The sequence below is a fragment of the Vombatus ursinus genome, unplaced genomic scaffold (genome assembly GCF_900497805.2).
Source record: "Vombatus ursinus unplaced genomic scaffold, bare-nosed wombat genome assembly UNPS02015016.1, whole genome shotgun sequence".
Classification (NCBI taxonomy): Eukaryota; Metazoa; Chordata; class Mammalia; order Diprotodontia; family Vombatidae; genus Vombatus; species Vombatus ursinus.
The window spans coordinates 199465-223619 of NW_020954794.1; the positions used below are offsets into that span (position 1 = coordinate 199465).

At 40.6% G+C, this 24155-nt stretch overlaps 1 protein-coding gene across 1 annotated transcript; it reads right to left on the bottom strand.

The window, feature by feature from the left end:
* Positions 1-159: 159 nt before the first annotated feature.
* LOC114030838 (zinc finger protein OZF-like) lies at positions 160-24155 on the bottom strand. Its single transcript, XM_027845746.1, has 5 exons — positions 24104-24155; positions 20450-20535; positions 15826-15952; positions 15160-15255; positions 160-2792 (listed from the first exon to the last, which is right to left on the bottom strand). The coding sequence occupies exons 2-5, from the start codon at positions 20480-20482 to the stop codon at positions 1387-1389; spliced, it is 1662 nt and encodes a 553-aa protein (XP_027701547.1). The 5' UTR covers positions 20483-20535; positions 24104-24155; the 3' UTR covers positions 160-1386.

Consider the following 24155-nt stretch of genomic DNA (forward strand, 5'->3'; position numbering starts at 1 on the left):
AAACTACTACTCTCCTATGTATGTTTTCTTCCCATGTTAAAATCTAAGTTTCCTGGGGGCAGAAACTGTTTCTTCTTTGTATTTGTATCCTCAGTGCTTAGCACAACACTTGGCACTTAGTAAGCCAGTAACCAATTAGTAACTAATTATAATTAATGATTTTTCATTCATTCACGCTATATTTTATGAAGACAAATGATATGCTTGAGTGTTAAAAAGAGAGCAATCAGAACACTGAAGGGCTTTAGTTCATTTTAGATGAAGTTGAGGTGAAGGAACGGAGGATGTTTCTGCAGAAGAGAAGACTCAGGGAGGGCATTCTAGCTGATGTCAAGTATATGATGGACTGTCACGAGGAAGTGGGATTAAGCATGTTGTATTTTGCCACAGAGGGCAGAGCTAGGAGAAATGGGAGAAAGTGCAAAGAAGCACATTTTAGCTTCAGATAAGGAAAAACTGAATTATCAGATTAATCCAAAAGTGGAGCCCACTGCCTTAAGGAAGCAATGGACTCCCAAATATTAAAAGTCTTAAAACAAGAACTAGATAAAACTTGCATCTTGTATAGAAGACTCCTTTTCAGATAAAACTTGACTAAATGGTCTCTGAGGCCCTTCTAACTGAAATTTTGAGACTATGAACTCTTCTGAAGCATTCCTTCCATCACACCTACAGAGTTAATCGATAGCATGAGGTCAGTGATAGACTTCCAACTATTCTTACTACATTCATGGAGATTCTCGGCCAGATAAATTATCTGAGGTCATGGAATGTGTTCCCCCTAACTGAATTTTCCCCCAAATATATTTTTTAAAAACAACCTCCACAGTAACAATTTTATGATGTGTAGCAAAGGTCTGACTCAGCATGAAGACTCCCAATTCATTATAACCAAAGAATTTCTTTCTTTAGTATGAAGTCTCTTATGGTCCTCCAGGTTTCTATTTTGTTTCAGTAAAGTCACATTCATCACATTAAATGTGATGCTTTTAGTATGAAAGCTCTGGTTCATGCTAAGTTTTGATTTCTCATTAAGCCTTTTCCACATTTTGTATACCAGCAGGGTTCTCTCCATCACTGCCTCAAATTCTTTACGTATTCCACACCATTTGAAGGGTTCCCCACACTCATTACACTATAAGGTTTCCTATAAATATTAAGGTTTTTTGTGTGTATTTTAAGGTTTTGCTTCCAGTGGAAGGTTTTCTCACATTCATTAGTCATAGGATTTCTGCCCAGCACGAATTCCATGTTTCTTAACTAATAAACAGTACATATTAAATGGCAAAGTTTTCACTGATTCCTTACATTCAAAGTGTCTCTGTGGACTGTTTTATTATGTGCAGCAAAGTTTCACCTCCAACTATAAGCTACTATCCACTCCTTTCATTCAAAGCATTTCTTTCTAGTACAAATTTTCTCATGTGTATTGAGGCTGTCTTTAAGCCTGAAGGCTTTCCCACATTCATTACATGAATATGGTTTTCCCTTAATATGAACTCTCTTATGTGAATCAAGGTTTCCCTTCCACCTGAAAACTTTCCCACATTCATTACATTCATAGGGTTTCTCTCCAGTATGAATTCTCTCATGTTGCATAAGGTATGAACTCCGCCTGAAGCCTTTACCACATTCATTACATTTATAAGGTTTCTCTTCAGAATGACTTCTCTGATGTTTCAGAAGACCTGAACTGAACCTGAAGCCTTTCCCACAGTCAATGCACTCAAAAGGTTTCTCTCCAGAATGAATTAGTTTATGTTCTTTAAGGCCAGAATTGGTGTAGAAGGCTTTTCCACATTCATTACATTCAAAGGGCTTCTTTCCAGTATGAAATATTTTGTGCATTTTAAGTTGTCCTTGCTGTGTAAAGTCTTTGCCACATTCATTACATATGTAGGGTTTCTCTCCACTGTGGATTCTTTTATGTACATAAAAATTTGCCTTAGAGCTGAAGGCTTTCCCACATTCATTACAATTATAAGGTTTCTCTCCTGTATGAATTCTTTGATGTTCAGTTAGATATTGTTTCCTGCAGTAAGCCTTTCCACATTCATTACATTTAAAGGGCTTTTTCCCAGTATGAATTATCTTGTGTATTTTAAGGTGTCTCTTCTGACTGTAGGCTTTCCCACATTCATTACATTTGTAGGGTTTCTCTCCAGTATGCATTTTTTCATGTTGGCCTAGAGAATGTTTCCGGTTGAAGGCCTTCCCACATTCTTTACATTTATAGGGTTTCTCTCCAGTATGAATTCTTTGATGTTCAGTTAGATATTGTTTACTGCAATAAGCTCTCCCACATTCATTACATTCAAAGGGATTCTTTCCAGTATGAGTTATCTTATGTGTTTTAAGGTGTCTCGTCTGACCAAAGGCTTTCCCACATTCATTACATCTGTAGGGTTTTTCTCCAGTATGCATTTTTTCATGTTGGCCTAGGGAGTGTTTACGATTGAAGGCTTCCCCACATTCATTACATTTATACGGTTTCTCTCCAGTATGAATTCTTTGATGTTCAGTTAAGTATTGTTTGCTGCAATAAGCTTTCCCACATTGATTACATTCAAAAGGCTTCTTTCCAGTATGAATTATATTATGTATTTTAAGGTGCCTCTTCTGACTAAAGGCTGTCCCACATTCTTTACATTTATAAGGTTTCTCACCAGTATGAATTCTTTGATGTTCAGTTAAATATTGTTTGCTGCAATAAGTCTTCCCACACTGATTACATTCAAATGATTTCTCTCCAGGATGAAGTCTTCCAAGTATATTACATTCATGAAGAAAATCTAGGAGGGGGGAAAGGTGTAAATATTCAATGTTGTCTGTGATGTAAGCAAAAGAAAAGCAAGACTCCAAAGTAAAAACAAAGAAAACAAAACTAAAGAAAAATGAGCAGAAACCTACCCCGTATTTTAATGTTTCAGGGTTGAAGAATGTGAACACAGAGAAGAAAGGGGAGAATGACTGGGAATAAGTAAAAGGCATAAGATTCTTCCAACAGAGTGGGGAATGTAACCTATGAAGGAAGAAACTCCTTACACTTCAAGGAATAATGATGTAATTTCACATGTGCTGATAGGAGAGAAACCCTCTGCTAAATGTCAGAAGAAGAAGAGATAAGTAGGATTGGTTAGAGACTTCCTGCTGAAGAGTATCAAGGTGGCCCAGTCATCTGCTGATGACATTAGTTAGAGAGAGAACTAATGACTTACATAATGTGCACATAATGTGAGAAGTACCAGACATACTCCCAAGACTGGTCAAATAAGATGATTACTACCTAATTCTAATGATCTTTATAGGGGAAAATGATACTTCCAACAGGAACCTAGAAAAGACAGCTAGGGATTATGAAGTCCTGGGCAAAAACTACCCAAGAAGGAGTGGGAAGAATGTGTGTGCCTATTGGCCATGCTGCCTGCCCCACCCCCTAATGATGGGGTACAGTCCCAAGCAAAGACATTTGCCCCTTACCCCAAAAAGAATTTGGGTCCCATTTGTCTAAGGGATTCTCCTTGAATTCTCCCACTTGATCAAGGAGGTCTCTGGCATTCTCCTGAGGCCATAATCCCATCATTGGCCTTTAATTGTGGCTAAACCCATCTCCCAATTCCTACCTTTAACCTAGCCTAGTCCTCCATTGTCTTACCTCCCTATGGCCCCCAGCCACTTCCCACCCTTAATCCTAGCTAGGCTCCATTCTCCCTTGGCCACTTGGTCTAGGTCCCAGGCATTCAGTCACTATACAGTCACCCCAGTTTACTGGCCACTCCCATTCAGATCCTCCTTAGACCCCTCCTCCAGTCACCCCAAACTACTTGGCCACTCCAAGATCCTTCCCACAGTCTTTCTGTATATAAGGTCCATCTTGTCTCTATTAAGGTACTCAGATTCTTACAATCTAGCCAATAGCTCACAGGTGCTCAGATTCCTTAAGAGTCTGGCTAATATGGCGGATCTTTAATAAACCTTGTCTTTGGCTGAAAAAGAAAAAAAGAATGTATGTGCCTAGAAACTTGGAACTCTAAAAAGGCTTTAAGCTAAAGGGGGAAGATAAGGAAGAAAACAACTTCTGTAAATCTAAAAATCTAGATACCCTAGAGAGCACCTACAAAACAGGAGGAAAAGAGCAGTAAACATAGCCACTTCACAGAGACAAAATCCAACAATAAAGTTCATGCTTTGAATATCTCTATAAAAATGAATGAATAGAGAGGCAGATCCAAGATGGTGGAGAAAAGGCAGTAACTCGCCTGAGTTCTCCCCAAAACCCCTCCAAACACTTTTAAATAATGCCATAAAACAATTCCTGGAGTGGCAGAGCTCACAAAAGGACAAGGTGAAATAATTCTCTGGCCCAAGACAACTTAGAAGATGGCATGAAAGGTCTGTCACACCTGGGTGAGATGGCACAGAGTATAGCACAGGCTGTGCCAGCACAGTCCAGCCCCAGCAAACCAGAAGCCAATCTTGGGAGCTACTGAATCAACAGTGGCTGCTTCCAGAGCTCTCAGTCCACAGACAGTAAGAGGATAGAACAACTAATCAGGAGTTTACAAGGGGTCACAGTCCTGGGTGGCAATCCCAGGATGATAAGGAGGACTAGCACACCAGAGCTTGTAGTCATAGTGATGCAGGGGCCTTTGTCACAGTTCTGGGCAGAAAACAGTACTTGTGGTCACTCATAGACCAGAGCACAGGCCAGAAGACTAGTAAACACACCTATCCTTAGATCATACCACTTTGGAGTAACTGAAAACTTACAGGTCCCTAGAATTATCTCGAAAAATAGCTGCACAAAACCCCTGAAGCTTGGGACACTGCACCCTCCATCCTAAAATCACATCCCCACTTTAACAAAGAGGATTTTGAAAATCAAGTAGAAGAGTTAGAGGAAAAATTGGGAAAAGAGAGTGATGCAAGAAAATAATGAGAAACAAGCAACAGCTTGGTAAAAGAGGCACAAAAAAATACTGAAGAAAATGACACCTTAAAAAACAGACAAGGCCAAATGGTAAAGAGGAACAAAAAGCCAATGAGGAGAAGAATGCCTTGAAAAGCAGAACTGGCCAAATGGAAACGAAGTCCAAAACCTCACTGAAGAAAATAGTTCCTTAAGAATTAAAATTGAGCAAATGGAAGCTAATGACTTTGAGAAATCAAGAAACAATAAAACAAAACCTAAAGAATTAAAAAATAGAAGACAATGTGAAGTATCTCATTGGAAAAACAACTGACCTGGAAAATAGACCCAGGAGAGATAATTTTTAGAAATTATTGGACTACCTGAAAGCCATGATTAATAAAAGAGCCTAGACATCATCTTTCAAGAAACTATCAAGGAAAACTGCCCTGATATACTAGAACCAGAGGATAAAATAGAAATGGAAAGAATCCACAGATATCTTCCTAAAAGAGAGACTAAAATGAAAACCCCCAGAAATATTATAGCCAAAATCCAGAACTCCCAGGTTAAGAAGAAAACATTGCAAGGAGCCAGAAAGAAACAATTCAAGTATCATGGAACCAGTCAGGATAACACAAGATTTAACAGCTTCTCCCTTAAAGGATCAGAGAGTTTGGGATGTGATATTCCAGAGGGCAAAGGAGCTAGTATTACAACCAAGAATTACCTACTCAGCAAAACTGAGTAAAAATTCTTGAGGGGAAAAAATGGACATTCAATGAAATAGAGGACTTTCAAGCATTCTGGATCAAAAGATCAGAGCCGAATAGAAAATTTCACTTTCAAACATAAGACTCAAGAGTAGCATAAAAAGGTAAATAGGAAAGGGAAAACATAAGGGACTTAATAAGGTTGAACTATTTACATTCCTACATGAGAAGATGATACTTGTAACTCATAAGAACTTTCTCATAATTAGGGGAGTTAGAAGGAGTATATATAGACAGACAGCACATATGTGAGTCAAATAGGAAGGGATGATATCTAAACAATAAAATTAAGGGATGAGAAAGAGGAATGCACTGAGAGAAAGGAAAAGGGAAAGGCAGAATGGGGTAAACTATCTTACATAAAAGAGACAAGAAAAAGTATTTACAGTGGAGAAGAAGATGGGGGAAGTAGGAGCAGGGGGAGCGAGTGAACCTTACCCTCATCAGAATTGGCTCAAAGAGAGAATACACACTCAATTGGGTATAGAAATCTATCTTATCATACAGGAAAGTAAGAAGGAAAGGGAATGAGAGAAGGGAGAGGAAAGTGATAAAAGGGAGGGCAGATTCGGGGAGGCAGTAGTCAGAAGCAAAATACTTTTGAGGGGAGACAGGGTGAAAGGAGAAAGAGAATAGAATAAACAGGGGAGGGGCGTCATAATATAGTTAGCAATAGTAACTGTGAAAAAAATTTTGAAGCAAGTTTCTTTGATAAAGGCCTCCTTTTTCACATATATACATAACTTAGTCAAATTTATAAAAATAAGAGCCATTTCCCAACTGATAAATGATCAAAAGATATGAACAGTTTTCAGATGAAATAATCAAAGCTATCTGTAGCCATATGAAGAAATGCTCTAAATTACTACTGACTAGAGAAATACAAACTAAAATAACTCTGAGGTACTACCTCATACCTATTAGATTGGCTAATAGGACAGAAAAGGAAAATGACAAATGTTGGAGGGGCTGTGGGAAAAATGAAACTTTAATGCACTGTAGGAGGAACTGTGAACTGATGCAACCATTCTACATAGCAATTTGGAACTATGCCCAAAGGGCTATAAAACCATAACCTAGCAATACCACTACTAGATCTGTATCCAAAAAGAAATAAAAAACAAAAAGGAAAAGGACCTATACATACAAAAATATTTATAGTAGCTCTTTTCTGGTGGCAAAGAATTGGAAATTGGGGGGATGCTCATGAATTGGGGAATGGCTGAACAAATTGTGGTATGTGATTGTGATGGAATACTATTGTGTGATAAGATGATGAACAAGATGCTCTCAGAAAAACTTGGAAAGACTTACATGAGCTGATGCAAAGAGAAATGTACTGTGTACAGTAACAGCAAAATGTACTGTGTACAGTAACAGCAATATAAGAGAGTCAGCTGTGAATGATTTAGCTATTCTCAGCAATAGAATGATCCAAGATAACTCTCAAGGACTTATGCTGAAAAATGTTATCTATCCCCAGAGAGAAGACTGATGGTGTCTGAATACAGATTGAAGCATACTTTTTTTTACTTTCTTTATTTCTTGAGGATTTTTTTTGGTCTATGTTTTCTTTTACAATATGATTAATATGGAAATGTGTTTTGCATGACTACACATGTATAAGTTATATTGAATTGCTTGCCTTCTCAATAAGGAGGATGGCAAGGAAGGAAGGGAGAGAATTTGGAACTCAAAGTTTTAAAAACGAATGACAAAATTATGTTTTTACATGTAATTTGGGGAAAATAAAATACTAAATAAATAAAAATGTTATTTAAAGAAATAAATGAACACAAAGTATGAGTAATAAGAAAGGAACAAGAGAACCTGATACAAGGAGATAAATTTGACCTCAAAATTCAAATACCAATTTTTTTTTCAAAAACCGGAAGAGTCGAGTTTACAAATTACAAGCCAATAAACTTGCCTTCAATTTCTACTGAAATTCTAAAATGTATTACTAAAGGGATGCTTTTGAAAATCTGGAAAAAGAAGCAGTGACAGCAAAGAGTCAGCATGATGGATCAACAACATATCATGGAGAACTAACCTTTTTTCCTGCTTTGACAGTTACAGGACTAGTGACAAACAGCACAGAATGACGTTTAGCATAACATACCACAATGGTTAGCATAGCCTCAGAATTAGGAAGACAGATTTGAAACCTTCCTCTAATAGATACTGGCTATGAGATGCCCTGGCCAAGTCACCTGGCCTCTCACTGCCCCAAGAAGCTCTGAGTCTAAGTCATGGAAGAGTTGCCAAGCTGTAGCGGTATGTTTCTTCACAAGGAGCTATCTACACGGATGAAAATCAAAAGTCTAGCGTCCCTTCCCCTACTCCCGCCAAAATAAATACATATATACATACACACATACAAGTCAGGAGAACATTATTGACACAGTTTTGCCTAGATTTTTCTAAAACATTCAACCAAGTCTCTCATACTATCCCTATGGACAAGGTAGATATGTACTAGACAGGTACTGGACCTGGAGTCAGAAAGACTAGAGTTAAAACTCAACCTCAGATACTTCCTAGCTGTGTGACCCTTAGGCAATGCACTTAACTTTTCTCAGCTGCAATTTCCTCATCTGTAAAGTGGGGATAATGATGGCACCTACCTCCCAGGGCTGTTGAAAGGATAAAATGAAGGAATAACTGTAAAGCACCCAGCAAACCTTAAAGTACAACAGAAATGCTAACGATGATGATGATGATGATGATGAAGAAGTAGCTGAATGATCACTCCCACAGAGTACTAATTTATATGTCCATGTCCACTTAGAGGGGGCTCTTTGATGAAGCGGTAGCTTCAAGTGGAGTATATGTAAGTCAGGGCTACATAAGACAATCCATTGGGAAGTGGAAAAATACCAGATTTTCTCTTAATATTTAGCTGTACTAATATTTAATATACTGTACAGATTGACACTAGTGCCTTTACTCAGTCTGTATGCTAAATGCCCATATGCCTTATATGTTATGTAAGAATCTGATTTTCATGACCAGGAATTGACAGCAGCACCCTTAATAATTCCTTTTCAACCTATCAGTTCACCTGTGTCAGGACAAGTGGATTTACAGATTATATTATCTAATTTTAACTAAATTAACTTTTGCAAGATGGATAAGAGGCTTAAAAAGATTTCTGCAAAGAAACCACAAATTGAAGGTAATAGTGATGGTGTGAATATACATGACCAACAAGAAAACAGATGAGCTGATATTCTTCCTATTCAAAGTGCCTCCTCCTCATAAGCCACACTGCAAGGTTTAAAACAATGAGAGTCTAAACAAATCTGCCAAGAAGTTAGCAAAATATTAAAAATGCAAATTATCAAGATTATTTGAAATATCCATTTACAGTCACTATCATTAACTATGAACTCCCTTGAAATATGAGAGGACAAAGTAAGACCATCACAATTAGCAAGACAATTAAAAACTAGCTTTTATTTTGCCAAAAATGATGTAAGTTTATCATTTACAAAAATGCATATCGACATACATAAAAAGCCTTGGAAGCAGAGAATTTTATAACCTGTGTAATATCTTTCAAACAAAAAGTTTCAGTCAGTCTTGAGACATTTGTTAAATACAAAGTCTGAATAGTTTACAGTGGCAGCTGCCTGATATCCTGGCTGTTCCATTAACCAGACCCTCCATCTCTTAGCTCTGGGCATTTTCTCTGGCTGTCCCCCATGCCTAGAATGTTCTCCCTCCTCTGTTCTGACCACCGACCTCCCTGGCCTCCTTTAAGTCTTTACTAGAATCCCACCTTCTACAGGAAGCCTTCCCCAACCCCTCTTAATTCCAGTCCTTTTCTCTGTTAGTTATTTCTTATTTATGCTGTATATAGCTTGTGTGTGTGTGTGTGTGTGTGTGTGTGTGTGTGTGTGTGGGTATGTAGTTTGTTTGTTGTCTGTGTCATTAAATTGTTAGTTCCTTGAGGGCAGGAACTATCTTTTGCTCCTTGTTATATTCCAGGGCTTACCACAGTGCCTGAAACATAGTAGGTGTTAAGAAATGTTTATTGACTGACTGAATGACATCAGGGAAGATGGAAATTGACGAGCCAATTCTCAACAATAGACCTTTGCAAAAATTGATGGATGAGACAGAAAAATGGGTACTATTATTTAGTAAATGCCTAGACACAGTTCTCTCTGGGTCAATATGCCTTTGTGAGGTATCTTTTTTTTTTTGCCAGTGATAGACATTCAATCCAGAGTACAAAATCAATTGGACTTTAGAACTAGATTTTTGTTCAAATTGCTGCATCACAAAGAGTTAAACCAGGATTTTCAAAATGAAATGAGACATAATCACACCGTTCTCATTCTTGAACTTATTAATAATAAATAATTCTCAAAAGATTCTTTACTTCACCTCTTATTTTAATTTCTATTTTTGTGTATTTTAATAATGGACATATTACTGTGGTATTATTGCCTTATGAAATTTAAAAATAAACATATATCTGGGGGGAAGAATGCTCAACTTTTTTTTAAATTGATAAGGATGCATGATTGAAAAAGTTCAGAGAATACTGCTCAAATGGGAGTTTGCTCTTTGGCCCAGAACTACTTGGCCCAGAACTACTTAACGGTAACTTGTATGAAGGAATAGGGAACGTGATTATCACAATGGCAAATGATACAAAGCTAGAAGAGATGCCCAACAGACTGAATGATGGAGTCAGGATCCAAAAAACTTTGCTGGGCAAGAATGCTGGATTCAATCTAATGACAGTAAATTTACTATAGCTAAATATCAAATTCAACACTTAGATTATACACACAAGATGGGTGAGATACAGCCCCCCCTAAAAAAAGTTCACTGAAATAAAAGTTGAAGGGTTCTAGTGATCTCCAAGAGCAAACTGCATCAAGAGTCCAAAATGGAAACCCAAATCACTAAGGCGATTTCAGCTACATGAAAAGGCTTAAGGTCCAGAACAAGTTAGTTTATGGCCCCATTGTACTCCCTGTTGACAAAAACAATCCTGGAACATTATGTTCAGTTCTGAGGACAATATTTTAGGAAGTCCACTGCTAAGAGACAGCACTGAAGAGCATCCAAAGGAGGTCACCCAGGATGGAGAAGCATCCCAAGATCATGCCCAGTGCCCAGTAGGGATTAGTAAAAAGAGCTGTGGATGCTTAGCTAAGCAGAAAAGCCTCAGCAGATACATGGCAACTGTCTTTAAATACTGAAACGGCAATGTGTAGATAAAGAATTTGCACCAGCCCAGTCTCCTCTTTCCTTGAGAATGTTCCAAACACAGAACATCTGTCCTCATGTGTCCTCAGGCTGGGGTAAGCTCCCAGGCTGCCAATGGGAGGGAAAGACACTATTTTGCTAATTTAAGAGCCAGGAAATTTGAAGAATTTTGAGAGTCATCCAACATGGAATTAAAATCTAAGGAGATGATAGCGATCATTAAGCATGAGCAGAACTCATTGGTGAGGGAGGCTGGCAGACAGACAAGGTCACCAAAGTGACTGACATAAGAAGATGGGGAATCAGAGGAAATATCACAAGATAAAGAAGGACCCGAGAAAAGCAGGGATGGTCCTGAATCCAGGCTTTTATCATCTTACACTGAATTAATGGATGAGCCAGGTTACTTCCCCTTCTAATCAACCCTCTACAAAACTAATCTTTATCTTCCTCAAAATATTAATTTCAAAGTATTTCCCTGCTCAAAACCTGTTATTTTCCCTCTCCTGTTGAGTCCCCACACTACACAATATCAAATGGGTCGGGAAGGCATGCAAACACAACCCAAAAAATCACCTTAAACTCCAGGGAGGCCACACTTCTCACCCATCATGCCTTTCTCTTACAGTGTCCCTGCCAAGAGCACTCCCCCCACAGTCCACTTATTCAAATCCAAAGAGGACCCCGAGACCACGTGCCTGTTTTTGGATAAATCATTTCCTAATTACTCAATTTGATTCAATGAATGTGTATTAAGTGTCTACTCTCCGTAAGGCAGGGTGGAGGCACTCAAGAAGCAATAGGAAAAATAGAAATAGTCCCTAAGCTCAAAAACCTTTCCTTCTACTGTGGGGACACATAAGTAAATTTTAAAATGGTTTGAGCGGGGAAAGTATCTTAAAAGGCAGTGGACAGAACAGTGGGCCTGAAATCAGGAAGACCTGAGCTCAAATACAGCCTCAGCTGTTTGACCATGGGCAAACCATTTAACCCTGTGTGCCTCAATTTCCTCATCTGTAAAATGAGTTGGAGAGGGAAATGGCAAACCACTCCATATCTTTGTAAAGAAAACTCCAAATGGGGTCGCAAAGAGTTGGACACAACTGAAAAACAATTAAACAACAACAAGTACCTTAACAGATGAGGGAAGGGATTTTGCTACATTGGAAGCAAAGACACTTCGGGGCTTTGTGTAAATGACACCTGAGCCAAAAATTAAAGAAGATAAGGATTCTAAGAGGAAATGTCTACCAGGCAGGAGGTAAATGCACACAGGTGGGAGATGCTGAGTTCCTGCAATGGGCAGTGGGACCATGTGAATAGAAAATTCAAGATACGGCATAATATGAAATCAGAATGGAAAAGAAGAAGTCAGATTATGGAGGTCTTTAAAAGCCAGGTGAGAAAACTATGTTTTACCCTTAAAGGAACCAGGAACCAACCAAAGGCCTTTGAACAGGGGAGTGATATATTTAGCCCTGTGCCATCAGAAGATCACTGTTGCAGTAGGTGGAGCATGAACTGAACAGGGGAAGAGTAAGAGGACCAGTGATGCAGAATATTCTTCCAGTGCCAGCAAGTGATTGGGGCCTCCTAAGTGGAGGCAAGAGAAGTTATGGAGATAGAACTGACAAGGCTTGGCAGCTCATTGACTGCAGGAGCGAACAGAGAAAAAGAGCCAGGTATGGCACTGATATTACAAATCTGGGCCAATGGTGAAAAGAAGGATAGCAGTGCCCTTGACAGAAACAGGGAAATTCAGATAATAAGTATGCTTATACGGAAAGGTGGTAACTTCCATTTTGGACATATTGACTCAGAGAGGTTGACGGACAACCAGCAGGCAGAGGCAGATGCGTAGGGGACTAGAGTAAAGAAGAGATATTAAAATCAGAAACATGGATCTGGGAGTCATCTACATAGATAAGTCTGTCAATAAACACTTAAGTGCCTACTCTGTGCCAGGCACTGTGTGTGCTAAGCTCCATGATTTTAAATAAATAAGTGAATCAATGAGAGCTGATGAAATCACCAAGGTAGAGAGTGTAGAGAGAGAGAAGAGAAAGGACAAGCAAAGCCTCAGCACTGGAGGAGCTCTCCGAAAGACAGAGAGGAATGAAGTTCTTGAAGAGACACACAAAATGTGTGAGCAAGGGTTGGGGAGACAAAGGAGATTAAAAAGGCAGAGATGAGATAGTTCTACATGTAGAAGGGGAATCAAGATAATAAATCAAAAAAGGAAATCACAGTGTCTCACATATGGAAGTGATGCAACAATACCTTTGAGCCCTGCTGATTCCTGAGAAAAAGTCTCCCCTAAAACAAGACTGAAAGGCAGTCATCCAGCCGTCACCTGGAGACCTCAAATGAGGGGCAGCCTCACTACCATTAACAGCAGGCTAGTACACTCTCAGATACACGATCATTAGGAAACTTTTCCTTACGTCAGGCCAAATCTTGTACCAAACCAAGTCTGTGCTCCACAACATCGCTGACCAGTGGCCAACTAGAATTTTTGAAGGCCTCCATTAAAGGAGAAACCACCATCTCTTGACTCAGCCCAATGCACTGCTTACAGGAACTCTAATTAATGGAAGTTGTCCCTCCATCAAAACAAAAAGTGTTTCTTTGCAGTGCCCATTCTCTATTCCATGCTCTCTTCCCTCTGGGGCCAAGGAGAATGAGTTTGATCCCCCTTCCACAGGATGGCCTTTCAAATATTCGGAGGCAGTTATCATATGCCCTACAAAGTCTTCTCTCCTTCGAGTGAGACAAACCCAATCCTCTTGACATTTAGGTCTCCCATTCCCAATTATGCTCCCACTCCTCTAATTTGTTCCTAATTTGTGGAAACCACACCCAAGTCACCAGACACAGACTGACAAGAGGAAAGTTAGAAGGGGACTATCACAGTCCCACAGCTGGATAGGTCCCTAGAAGCTCCAACCGGTAGCCAACCAAAAGTTCCCCCTACTAACAAATGTCATTGAGTGTCAGCCAAAGTTATGAAAGAAAATAATACCAGAGAAAAATATCCTTTAATTTTAGATAGAGGTAAGAGAAGCATCATGGTATTGGGGGTGGGTTCTGGACTCCGAAAGACAAAGGTGAGGTTTGAGTCCATCCTGCCACTACTAGTCTAGTGACCATGGGCAAACAGAAACCTCAATGAACCTCCCTCACCCTCTTCATCTATAAAATGAGATAATAATTTTTATTACCCACCTCAAAGGTTAAAAAAGGATTTGGTAAGTCATAAAGTGCCATTAGTTTATAAGAGCAGTATTAAGAAATTCTATGGTAACTGATGGAATCCTAGCCACTGCCCCCAACTCCAATATCCCAACTTCCTCATATGCCTCTGTAAGACAGCAGGTGTGTACATGACCTCAACCACATCCATCTAGGTTTAGACATACCACAAGAACCGGCTAATAAGAAAGCAGCACAAACAGGATACGGACCTGGCCACCAACTCACAGAAGAGACTTTCTCTAGTGCCTGTACAGTAATAGCAAAAACTGTCCTTTAGGTGAACTTATGATGTAAAGAGGTTTATTATAATGTCATTATCATACATTAATATCCCCCAAGTGGGCTTTTCTGTATACATTCTGGGAAGCCACATGCACAGTTCCACCAAAGCTAGGATCCCTCCCCATATTAGCAAACCCTTCCTATATTTTAAAATTCATATATTTTGTTATGCTAATAGCATCATTTGCTCTATAAAAATCCTTGTCTTGCCTTACTAGACTGCTGGTTCCCACTGAGAGCATAATCCTCAATATAAATGCCTTTGCTCAATTTGGAGATGGTCTGAGTCTGTGAATTCTTTCAAGAAAACCCTATGACACACCTTGCTACCCCAACAGTAACCTTAATAATTATTTTCCATGAAGCAGAGGGAAGAAAGGACAGACTTCAGCATTTTAAGAAAAAAAAAGAGGCTGGAGGAAATGAAGAGTGAAAATCATTAGTTTGCAGAATCTGGGCAAAGAACAGAGATGAAATGGAAAGTAGATAAAACAGGCACTAGGTACAACCAATGGGCTTGAGCTTCTCAATATAGGTGAGACTCATCTACATCTGAGAGAGAGGGAAAGGACTGTTTGAAGAGGGAGACATTAAGGGGAAAAAATTATCATAAGAAGAGGCAGGAAAAGAAGAGATCTAGAGAACAAGCATCAGAAAAAAGCCACTGCTCCCAATCACACTCATCTTTCTGGTTTCTTATCCCCCACTCACCTACAGAAATGTTTCCTGGAACTTTTCCATCTGGCAACTCTGGTGATTGTCTTCTCTCCAACTGGGAGATCACAGCTGCTTTGGATTCGGTAAGCCCTGCTCATGGGGAAAAGGATTGGAAAAGGACAAAGAACAGAGAGACATCTGAGAAGTCAATCTTATTCTTTCTCTTTCATTTTAAAGAACAGATACATCAAGGAAGGACCTTGGAAGGATGCTCTGGGTCGTGTTCCCATCAAGCATGAAGGGAATGAGTGATGGGGTTTCATTTGGGTTCCAAGAAAATACATTCATTTTAATACACTCCCTGCCAGGAGGCTAGGAACTTTTCAAGAGGCTACATTACAACTTGGGTGCAGAATCTATGACCAGGACAAACCAGAGGGTAGGAAGTTGTGGCCTCAGGGGGCAACACAGAAAAGCTGTTGATTTCCAAATGTACAAAGCAAATACCCTTCATCTGGAAAGAGGGAGTAAAAATACTATATCTCTTCACACCAAAGGAGTTAGGAATCTTTCCACATTAGACACGCTCACACTTACTGTCACATATCCCTGAACACCAAGTCAAAGCAAAGCACTTGCAAAACCCCACAGCTTTTAGGAAATGAGAATGCAAAGATGCCTCCAGTGGCCCAAGATTCAGCAGAAAGAAGCCATCCTTACCCAGAGACACAAAGTTCTCATAGTTCTCCAGCATCACATCCCTGAACAGATCTTTCTGAGAAGGTTCCAACAGCCCCCATTCCTCCTGGGTGAAGTCCACAGTGACGTCTTGGAATGTTAGTGATTTCTGAAAGATCAGAAAATGTTCCTGTTCACCCAGGGACCAGCCCTCACATGGCACAGGAGAGAAGGATGAAGCCAGTAAGGCCCAGAGGGAGCTGTTCTCATGGCGATGAGGGCCTACAATGCTCCCTCCATCAAGGACTGATGTGTGAAAAATCTATTGACCATGTCCCTTGCTCTAGACCAGTCTCTTCATGCATTATAAATAACTGCTGTTCCAGGGTCAGCCTTACAAATCATTTCCCACACTGACCCCAAGAAAAGCATGCATTTCACTCTTTAATATCACATAGCTTTCTATATTATATTCATCACATCCGTCACTCTTCACTGCTGATCACCACAGTATTACTCTGAAGGCAAGCCACAAGTAGAATAAGTGAGGGAACAAATCTCTCTCTCTCCCTCTCTCTTTCTACTTTCTTTCCCTTCCCCTCCCTCCTTCTCTGTCTCTATCTTCCTTCTTTTCTCTCTCCCTCTCCCCTCCTTTCTCTCTTCCTTTCCCTCTCTCCTTCTCTCTCCCCACTTCTTTCCTATCTTCTTCTCCCTGTCTCTCCTCTCTCTTTCCCTTCTTCCCCCTCTCTCTCCCCTTCTCTCTCCTCCACCTTCCCCCATCCCCCAACTAATGTGAGTCTGCTCTCTCCCAAGCTATTATTTTCTTTATTTCCAAGTATCAACAATACATAAATTCATTCCCCTAGTACAAGGGAATTGTAGGGAGGGAATTAGTAATAAAGACTACAATTTAACCATCCTATCTTCTAGAACTGTAAACTATAGGCCACTGAACTTGGCTTTGATTCCTGGGAATAGTCTAAAATAGACCATTAAAGAAACAGCTGGCAAACATGCAGAAAGGGAACCAGCGAATACAAAGAGTTAGCATGGCCTTGGAGAGACTTAAAAACTCTGCTCAATTCAATAGCCAACCATGATTCCCAAGGCCCAATGGCCAAATGCCTCATGTCAAAAAAGGGTGGGCCCAAGACACAGAATAAGACAGGTTTTCTGACACAGCCAACATGCAAATCTATTTTGTTCAACTATGCATAAGCTCATTACAAGAGCTTTGGGTTTGTTTGTTTTTTCTCCCAATGGAGGTGAGAGGGAAAGGGAAATACAATAGGGATAGGGATTAGCTAGCAAAAGGCAAAGGCAAAGAAAAAGAAAAGAATATTAAAACATCTTTAAAAAAAAAAAAGCACAATGGAAAACAGAAAGGCCAGGAAAAATCACAGACAAGCTCAGAAAGCTATAGAAAGCTATACAATAGTAAGTTGTATTTAAATTTGAATTTAATATGATTGAAAATTAAAATACATAAAATAGTTTTAGGTATAATCCTTTTTCTGGATGGAAATGTCCATTTCATTTAGTGTTTATTAACTTCAGAATAAAATTTTTAAAAAATTTGCTCTAAAAGAGAAAAAGAAAAAAAGAGCCAGCCTGACTTTATTAGGCTTCATCAAGATCAAGTCATCCCAAATTAATCTCATTTCCTTTTATTGCAAGATTACTCAATTACTGGATAAAGAAAATGCTGTGGACAGAGTTGACCTATATTTTCTCAAAAGCTTTTTCTCAAAAGTTTCTCATACCATTCTATAGAGAAAATATAGAGATATAATGATAATAGATAATGTAATGATATAGATGATAATCCAATCAAATGGATTCAGAACCCAGCTGGATAGCCAGATTGAAAGAAGAAATGTCAGTGGTTCAACATCAAGGTAATGGGAGGTCTCCAGTAGAGCCCCCAAGGGATCTGTGCGTGGCCTTGTGCTGTTTATGCTGTGTTACATTTTTACCATTGGCTTGGATAAAGGTATCTATGTTCATCAAATATGCACAATGGAGGGTGGGGGGAGACAGACAAGGGAACTAACTAACAAATTTAGGATCCAAAGGGTCTTGATTGACTACAACAGGGGTAGGTTCCCCACCCCTGGACTAGAACATTGGTGTCAAATTCCAACTGAAATGGGGCCACTGAACCTTGCCTAATGATCCTTGTGGCCCATATTGATTTAGAAAATCACATGTTAACATTATCTACATTCTAATGTAGTTTTATTTATTTTGTTAAATGCTTTCTAACTACATTTTAGTCTGGTTCAGGCCATCCAAGGGAACGCTACAACAGGCAGGCTACAGGTTTAACAGCTCTGAACTAAAACTGAGCTGAATCCAATAAGATGAGAATTCAACAGGGACAAACGTAGACTATTGTACTTGGGTACAAAATATCAACTTCACAATTATAAGATGCCCCCTTGATTAGACAACAGTTGTGAAAAAACGCCTGGAGTTTCTACTGGAGCTAAAGGTGACATGGCAGCTGAAAACCCCTTGAGCTTCACTAGAAGCACACAATGTCTAGGACAGGGGAGGGGACAAATCCCACTCTACTCTCCCCTGGTCAGACCTCATCGGAATGATGCCTTCACTTCTAGGCTGCATGTTTTTTTAAGGATAATGACAGGCCAGAGAGGGCCTTGTGTCCACTTCACAGGAAGTTAAGCTCGAGGAACCGGGCGTTTGGCCTGGAGAAGAGAAGATTCAGGAGGCCATGAGACATATCTTCAAGCACTTACAGGACTGTCGTTGTGGAGAAGGGACTAGTCTTCATTTGGCCCCTGAGAGCAGAGCCAACAGCATAGATTGGGTGGCAGTATCAATGAAGTAAATTTCAGCTTGGCCAAGAAGAAATTCCCTACAATGAGATCTATCTCAAAGTGAAAAGAGTCCTGCCTTCTTAGAGGTCTTCAGGCAAAGGCTGGACAACCACTGGTGTGTCACAGGAGGAATCCGTTGCTGGCACAGCTTAGACAGAAGAAGGCCCTGAGGCCCGTTACAGCTCTCAAACTCTGATTCTGTGCAGTTCACACAGGTCCTCCTTAACCTACTTGGCTAATTGGTTCTTAGAGAAAAATACAAATATAAAGGTTTTAGGGTTGTTTTTTACCAAGTCTACCTTCTACAAGAGGTCCTTGCTGATTCCCTTTACTACCAGTACCTTCCCTTGGCAATCATTTTCCACCTATTCTGTACGTATCTCTTATGGCCACAATTATTTACATCGACATCTAGTCTCCCCTGTCAGAATGTCAATTCCTTGAGGGGAGAGACGATGCTATTGCCTTTCCTTATATCTCCAGCACTTAGCAAGTGTTTAATAAATGCTTTCTGACTTCCAAAGCCTGCTGCTCCTTTTAATTAGAAAATTCTTCACCACCTCTCCAATTATTTATATCATACTTATCCTTCAACCCCAATTCAAATTCTATTTCCTTCAGGAAGCCAAGCTCTTCTCTTCCTTCTCTGAAATCATAATTTCATCTATAACACTGCTTTGGGCACTTAACTATTTCCTTAGAGTGTTATCTTTTAATGGGAGGCAACACTGATTAGTTCTACTCTGTCTATATTGTCCTATTAAAAGAAAAAAAACATACACAGTTTAACAAGACTGAATACAGTATAATTTGAACAACTAAGCTTGACTTTCAAAAAACGTTGAAAAAATGCACCTCCCTCCTCTCTTGTCAGAGAGGGAGGGACTATAGGTGTACAATACCCCATACATGCTGTCAGACAAAGCTGGTGTGGTCCTTGGTTTTGCTAAATTATTTTTTCTCTTTATTTTTTCTGGTTTTGATACAAAGGGATGGATGCTGGGTATGAAGAAGGGGAGGAAATTGAAGGGGATGTAAAAAATATTATCAATAAAAACCAGGATAAAAAAAGAAGGATTTTCATGGCAAAGATACTGGAGTGGTTTGCCATTTCCTTCTCCAGCTCATTTTATGGATGAAGAAACTGAGGCAAACAAGATTAAGTTATTTGCCCATACATATGATTATATAGAATATATCATATATATTGTGGGGCAGCTAGGTGACACAGTGGATAGAATGCTGGGCCTAGTCAGGAAGACTCATCTTCCTGAGTTCAAATCTGGTCTCAGACACCTACTAGCTGTAACACCCTGGGCAAGTCACTAAGGATAGGAATTCTGGCTTAAGTTTGTTTGCTTCCCAGCATTTTGTTTGGTAAGGAGCAAACAGTACGCTCAAAGAATGACTGGGAAAAAGTAGAGAGAGGGAAGGCTGCTGGCAGGTGGGACCAGTCTCAGAAGACTAAGTACCATGGCACAAGAGGAAGAGAATGTGGGCAGATATTGGGGCATCCAGGTTGGAGCCCAAGGTCTGCTGGTGAGCTTGAGAAAGAAGTGTCCGCTCTGGGCACCTCAGGTAACTCCCGTATCACGTTAGGTGGCCGGACCACACGATCCAAAGGTAATTCTCAACCCCAACAATGCAGGAGCTCCAGGAGCCGTATGAAGGACATAAGGACAGGCAGTGTCTTCTAGGAAATTATAACTGATATTCATGTCCCTGGATGTGACTTGGTTTAGAAGCGGAGGAAAAGAGAAGGAAGTGTCCACACTTTCAGGAATGAGATGGCATTTTGGAAGAGAAAAGAAAAAAAAACTCACCTGGGACCCAGCTGTGAGGATCCCAGAAGTCATTCTCACCTGCACCTGGACTGTCGCCTCTCAGCCAGAGTCCTGAAAAGACAGAACTGGGAAAGGAAAAAGAAATTACCCGGGAGACCAATTCTGCCCTGCAGCTCCCAAACTTCCCAGGATAGAATCGACTCCACACTACCTAGGTGCAAATGCCTTGGTTCTAACAGGCCCATCTTTTCCTAGGGCCGTGGACATCAGTGTCTTGGACCCTGACGCTCTCCCTCTGCTCCTGGCAAGTTCTAAGGGACAGGGCTCCAATAAGGGAAAGTAGAAGACCTGGCTGAATTCCTAGAACTTTCCCCAAGGTGCCGCTGCACGACACTGAGTATGCAACCCAGGTTCTCTATGTAACCCAATCATCCAATCATTCAATTACTGACAGGATATGTGAAGGAGCCATTTACTGAAGTCTTTGCAGACAACTCTTTGCCTGGACAATGAAAATGGCTAATAGTGATTCGTAATAGCAGAGGAGTATGAAGACAGTTAGAAACCACCTCGCTAACTTGATAAGTTGAAATTGGAGAAATTCCCTCCCTAGGTATTGAAAGAACGTGCAGCTGTGACTGGTGGGCTTTCCACAAGCTTTGAAAGGCTCAATTATCACAGACCAAAGTCTAGGGAACTGACAACAGTAGTTTAACACCAACAGTCATTTGCAGATAGATGAGCAATCAAAGGATACCACCAGTTTCCAAAAGAATTACAAACCATAATTGATCACGTAAAAACATGCTCTACTCAGCATCAGAGAAATGCATATTATATAAAGCAACCCTGGGATTCCATTCCACACCACGACAAATGCCAAAGACGGGAAAATGTGGGAAGTCAATAAGAGATGCAGCTGCGGAAAGAGAGGCCACTGCGAGACCACACAGTATGTAGAAGTGGTCTAACCATTCTGGATTTCAATGTGCAATTATACAAGAAGAGTACTTCAATTCTCCCTGTCCTATGACCAAGATATCCATTTACAAGGCATATGTACCCTAGTATATAATCCAGGAAGTTCAAGATGGAAACAAAGGTCCAATATCTGCAAAAATATTCATGACAGCACTCTTTATAGTTCCAAAGAGCTGGAAAATAAATGGTTACCCATGCAGGGGAAGGGCTGAAAAAAACTATGAACTGAATGAATTAATAGAACTGGACATTATTGTACAATAAGTTTTAAAATAGCTAGCATTTATATTAACACTTTGAAGTCTGCAAAGCACTTTGCATATTTCTTCATTTGATGCTCACAACAATCTTGGGAGTTAGCTATTATTAGTCCCATTTTACAGATGAGAAAACTGAGGCTGAGACAGCAGTTAGTGAATAGAGAATGAGACATGGAGACAAGAAGACCTGAGTTTGAAACTTGCCTCATGCACTTACCAGCTACATGACTCTGGGCTTACCATCTCCATGCCTCAGTTTGCTAATCTGTCAAGAAAATGAACTTTGGAAGGCTTAAGAACTCTGATCACTGTAATAACCAACTATTATTCCTGAGAATCAATGATGAAGCAACTGAAAGAGGTATGGATGGAGTCAAGGCAGAGCGTGAGACCTAAATGTAGGTGACTTTGTTGTGTTATTTGTTGGGATGGTTTTGTTTTCCTTGTTTTTTAATCTTGGAGAAGGAGGTTTAAAGGCAGAAGGGTACTAGCATTAAGGTTGTTTAAAAAAAAAAAGGTAAGTGAAGTTATTTTTTTTTTCAATGCACAAAAGAAAAGAAAGAGCAGGAGAAAACACGACAGCTTTGAAAAGTTACATGTCAGAATTTGGATCTCAAAAAAAAATTTTTTTTTAATGAATGTTGAAAATAAATAAAAAATTAAAGCGTTTAAGTTACATGTTGAATGTATTATATAAAGAAGTAAACTATATAATAGAGATTTATGAGTTCATTACAATCCTTATTTTATTCTCCTTTGTATATGGAAATGCTGATTGTGTGTGTGTGTGTGTGTGTGTGTGTTGTTGTTAAGTTCACAATTTTCAAAAAGACAAAAATTGCTAGGAAAAACTGTCAATCAAGTCTGGCAGAAATAGGATCTACAGTAACATTTCACACCACACACAAGAAAAACAAATTAAAGAAGAGGTGAAGGAGAGACGTTTCCCAGCAATGGCTCAGGAAAGAAATGCTTTTCTGCTGACTTTTTACTGATGGCTTTTGTTTTTACATCCCCTTCATTTCCCAATAAATCCCTCCCCCATCCTCGGCAATCCCAACACTAGGCATCCACTTTTCCATGTCTGGCTGATCACCTCCCGATCTGCCCCCCATCTCATCCTAGAGTCCAGGTACTTCTCCACCCCCCCCTTCTGCCTAGTCCAGTGCCCTGCCCTTCTTCCCTTGGGCTGTGAGCTCCTCATCAGCCCAGCAGCCAGCTCAGTGCCCTGGCCTCACAAATCTCCAGGCCCAGCTTCGAAAGCCCCAGAAGTGGGTCCACCCAACTCCCTCCCCATTCCCTCTGGAACTGACCTTTGACCTCTCTTCCACCAAAACTCAGCTCAAATGCCACCTTCTCTCCACCTGATCCTCAGTTTGGAGTGCCCTTCCTCCCCCCCAATTACATTGCATTTTTTCTGTATACATCATGTATCAACATATGGAAGTGTTATCTCCCTCCCCTACAGCCTGGGCTTGGAGCCAGCAAGAGCTGAGTTTAGACACTTTCTAACTGTGCGAGGCAGTAGATTGAGTGCCAGGCCTGGAGTCAGGAAGACTCATCATCCTGAATTCAAATATGACCTCCACTAGCTGTGTGACCCTGGGTAAGTCATTTCACCCTGCTTGCCTCAGTTTCCTCATCTGTCATATGAGCTGGAGAAGGAAACGAGTATCTTTGCCAAGAAAACCCCAGACGGGGCCACAGAGTCGGGCATGACTGAACAAGAACAAACTTGTAACCTGGGACAAGTCACTTAACCTCTCTGCCTGCCTCGGTTTATTCAATTGTAAAACGGGGGTGACAATAACAGCACCTACATCCGGAGGTTGTTGTGAGAATCAAATGAGACAATATTTGCAAAGTGCTTAGAGCGGTGCCTGGTATACAGTAGGGACTATATAAATGCTTGTTTCTTCCTAAAACAAAGCAAATCTCTTTGGCAGTCCACTCACAAAGGCTTTGTTTTACTCCGTGCCACCAGGGTCTCTCTTGGTTCCTGGCCAGAATTAGACTTGTGATGTCATGAACAGGAAGAGCCCCTGGCAGAGGAGACAGCCTCCCACCAGCCCCGCCTGGAGGGCTGACAGCCCCTCACCCCCCACCCACTCGGAGATCCACAGACATCCAACCCCATCTCCCGACTCCGTGCCCCTTGCCTGGGATGCCCTCCCTCCTCATCTCCGCCTCCTGGCTTTGGAAGGAAGCCGAACTGCCCGGCCCCAACACCCCACAGGAGGTGAGTGACAGGGGCGGGATCTGCCCTTTCCACTGCACCATCCTACCCCTCGGGGTCCAACCCCTCCCCATTCCACTGACAGGAGAAGAACCTGAGGGAGGGGCCTGCCTCCCCCCTCAGCACCACCACTCCGCCCCTGCAGCAGGCGGGGCTGAGGCCGGACACCCCCACCCCACTCCCATACACCCCCGCACACTCGAGACACTCACTCACCCGCAGCTCTGCAGGCGTGAAGCAGAGCAAACACCGGAAGAGCAGAAACCTC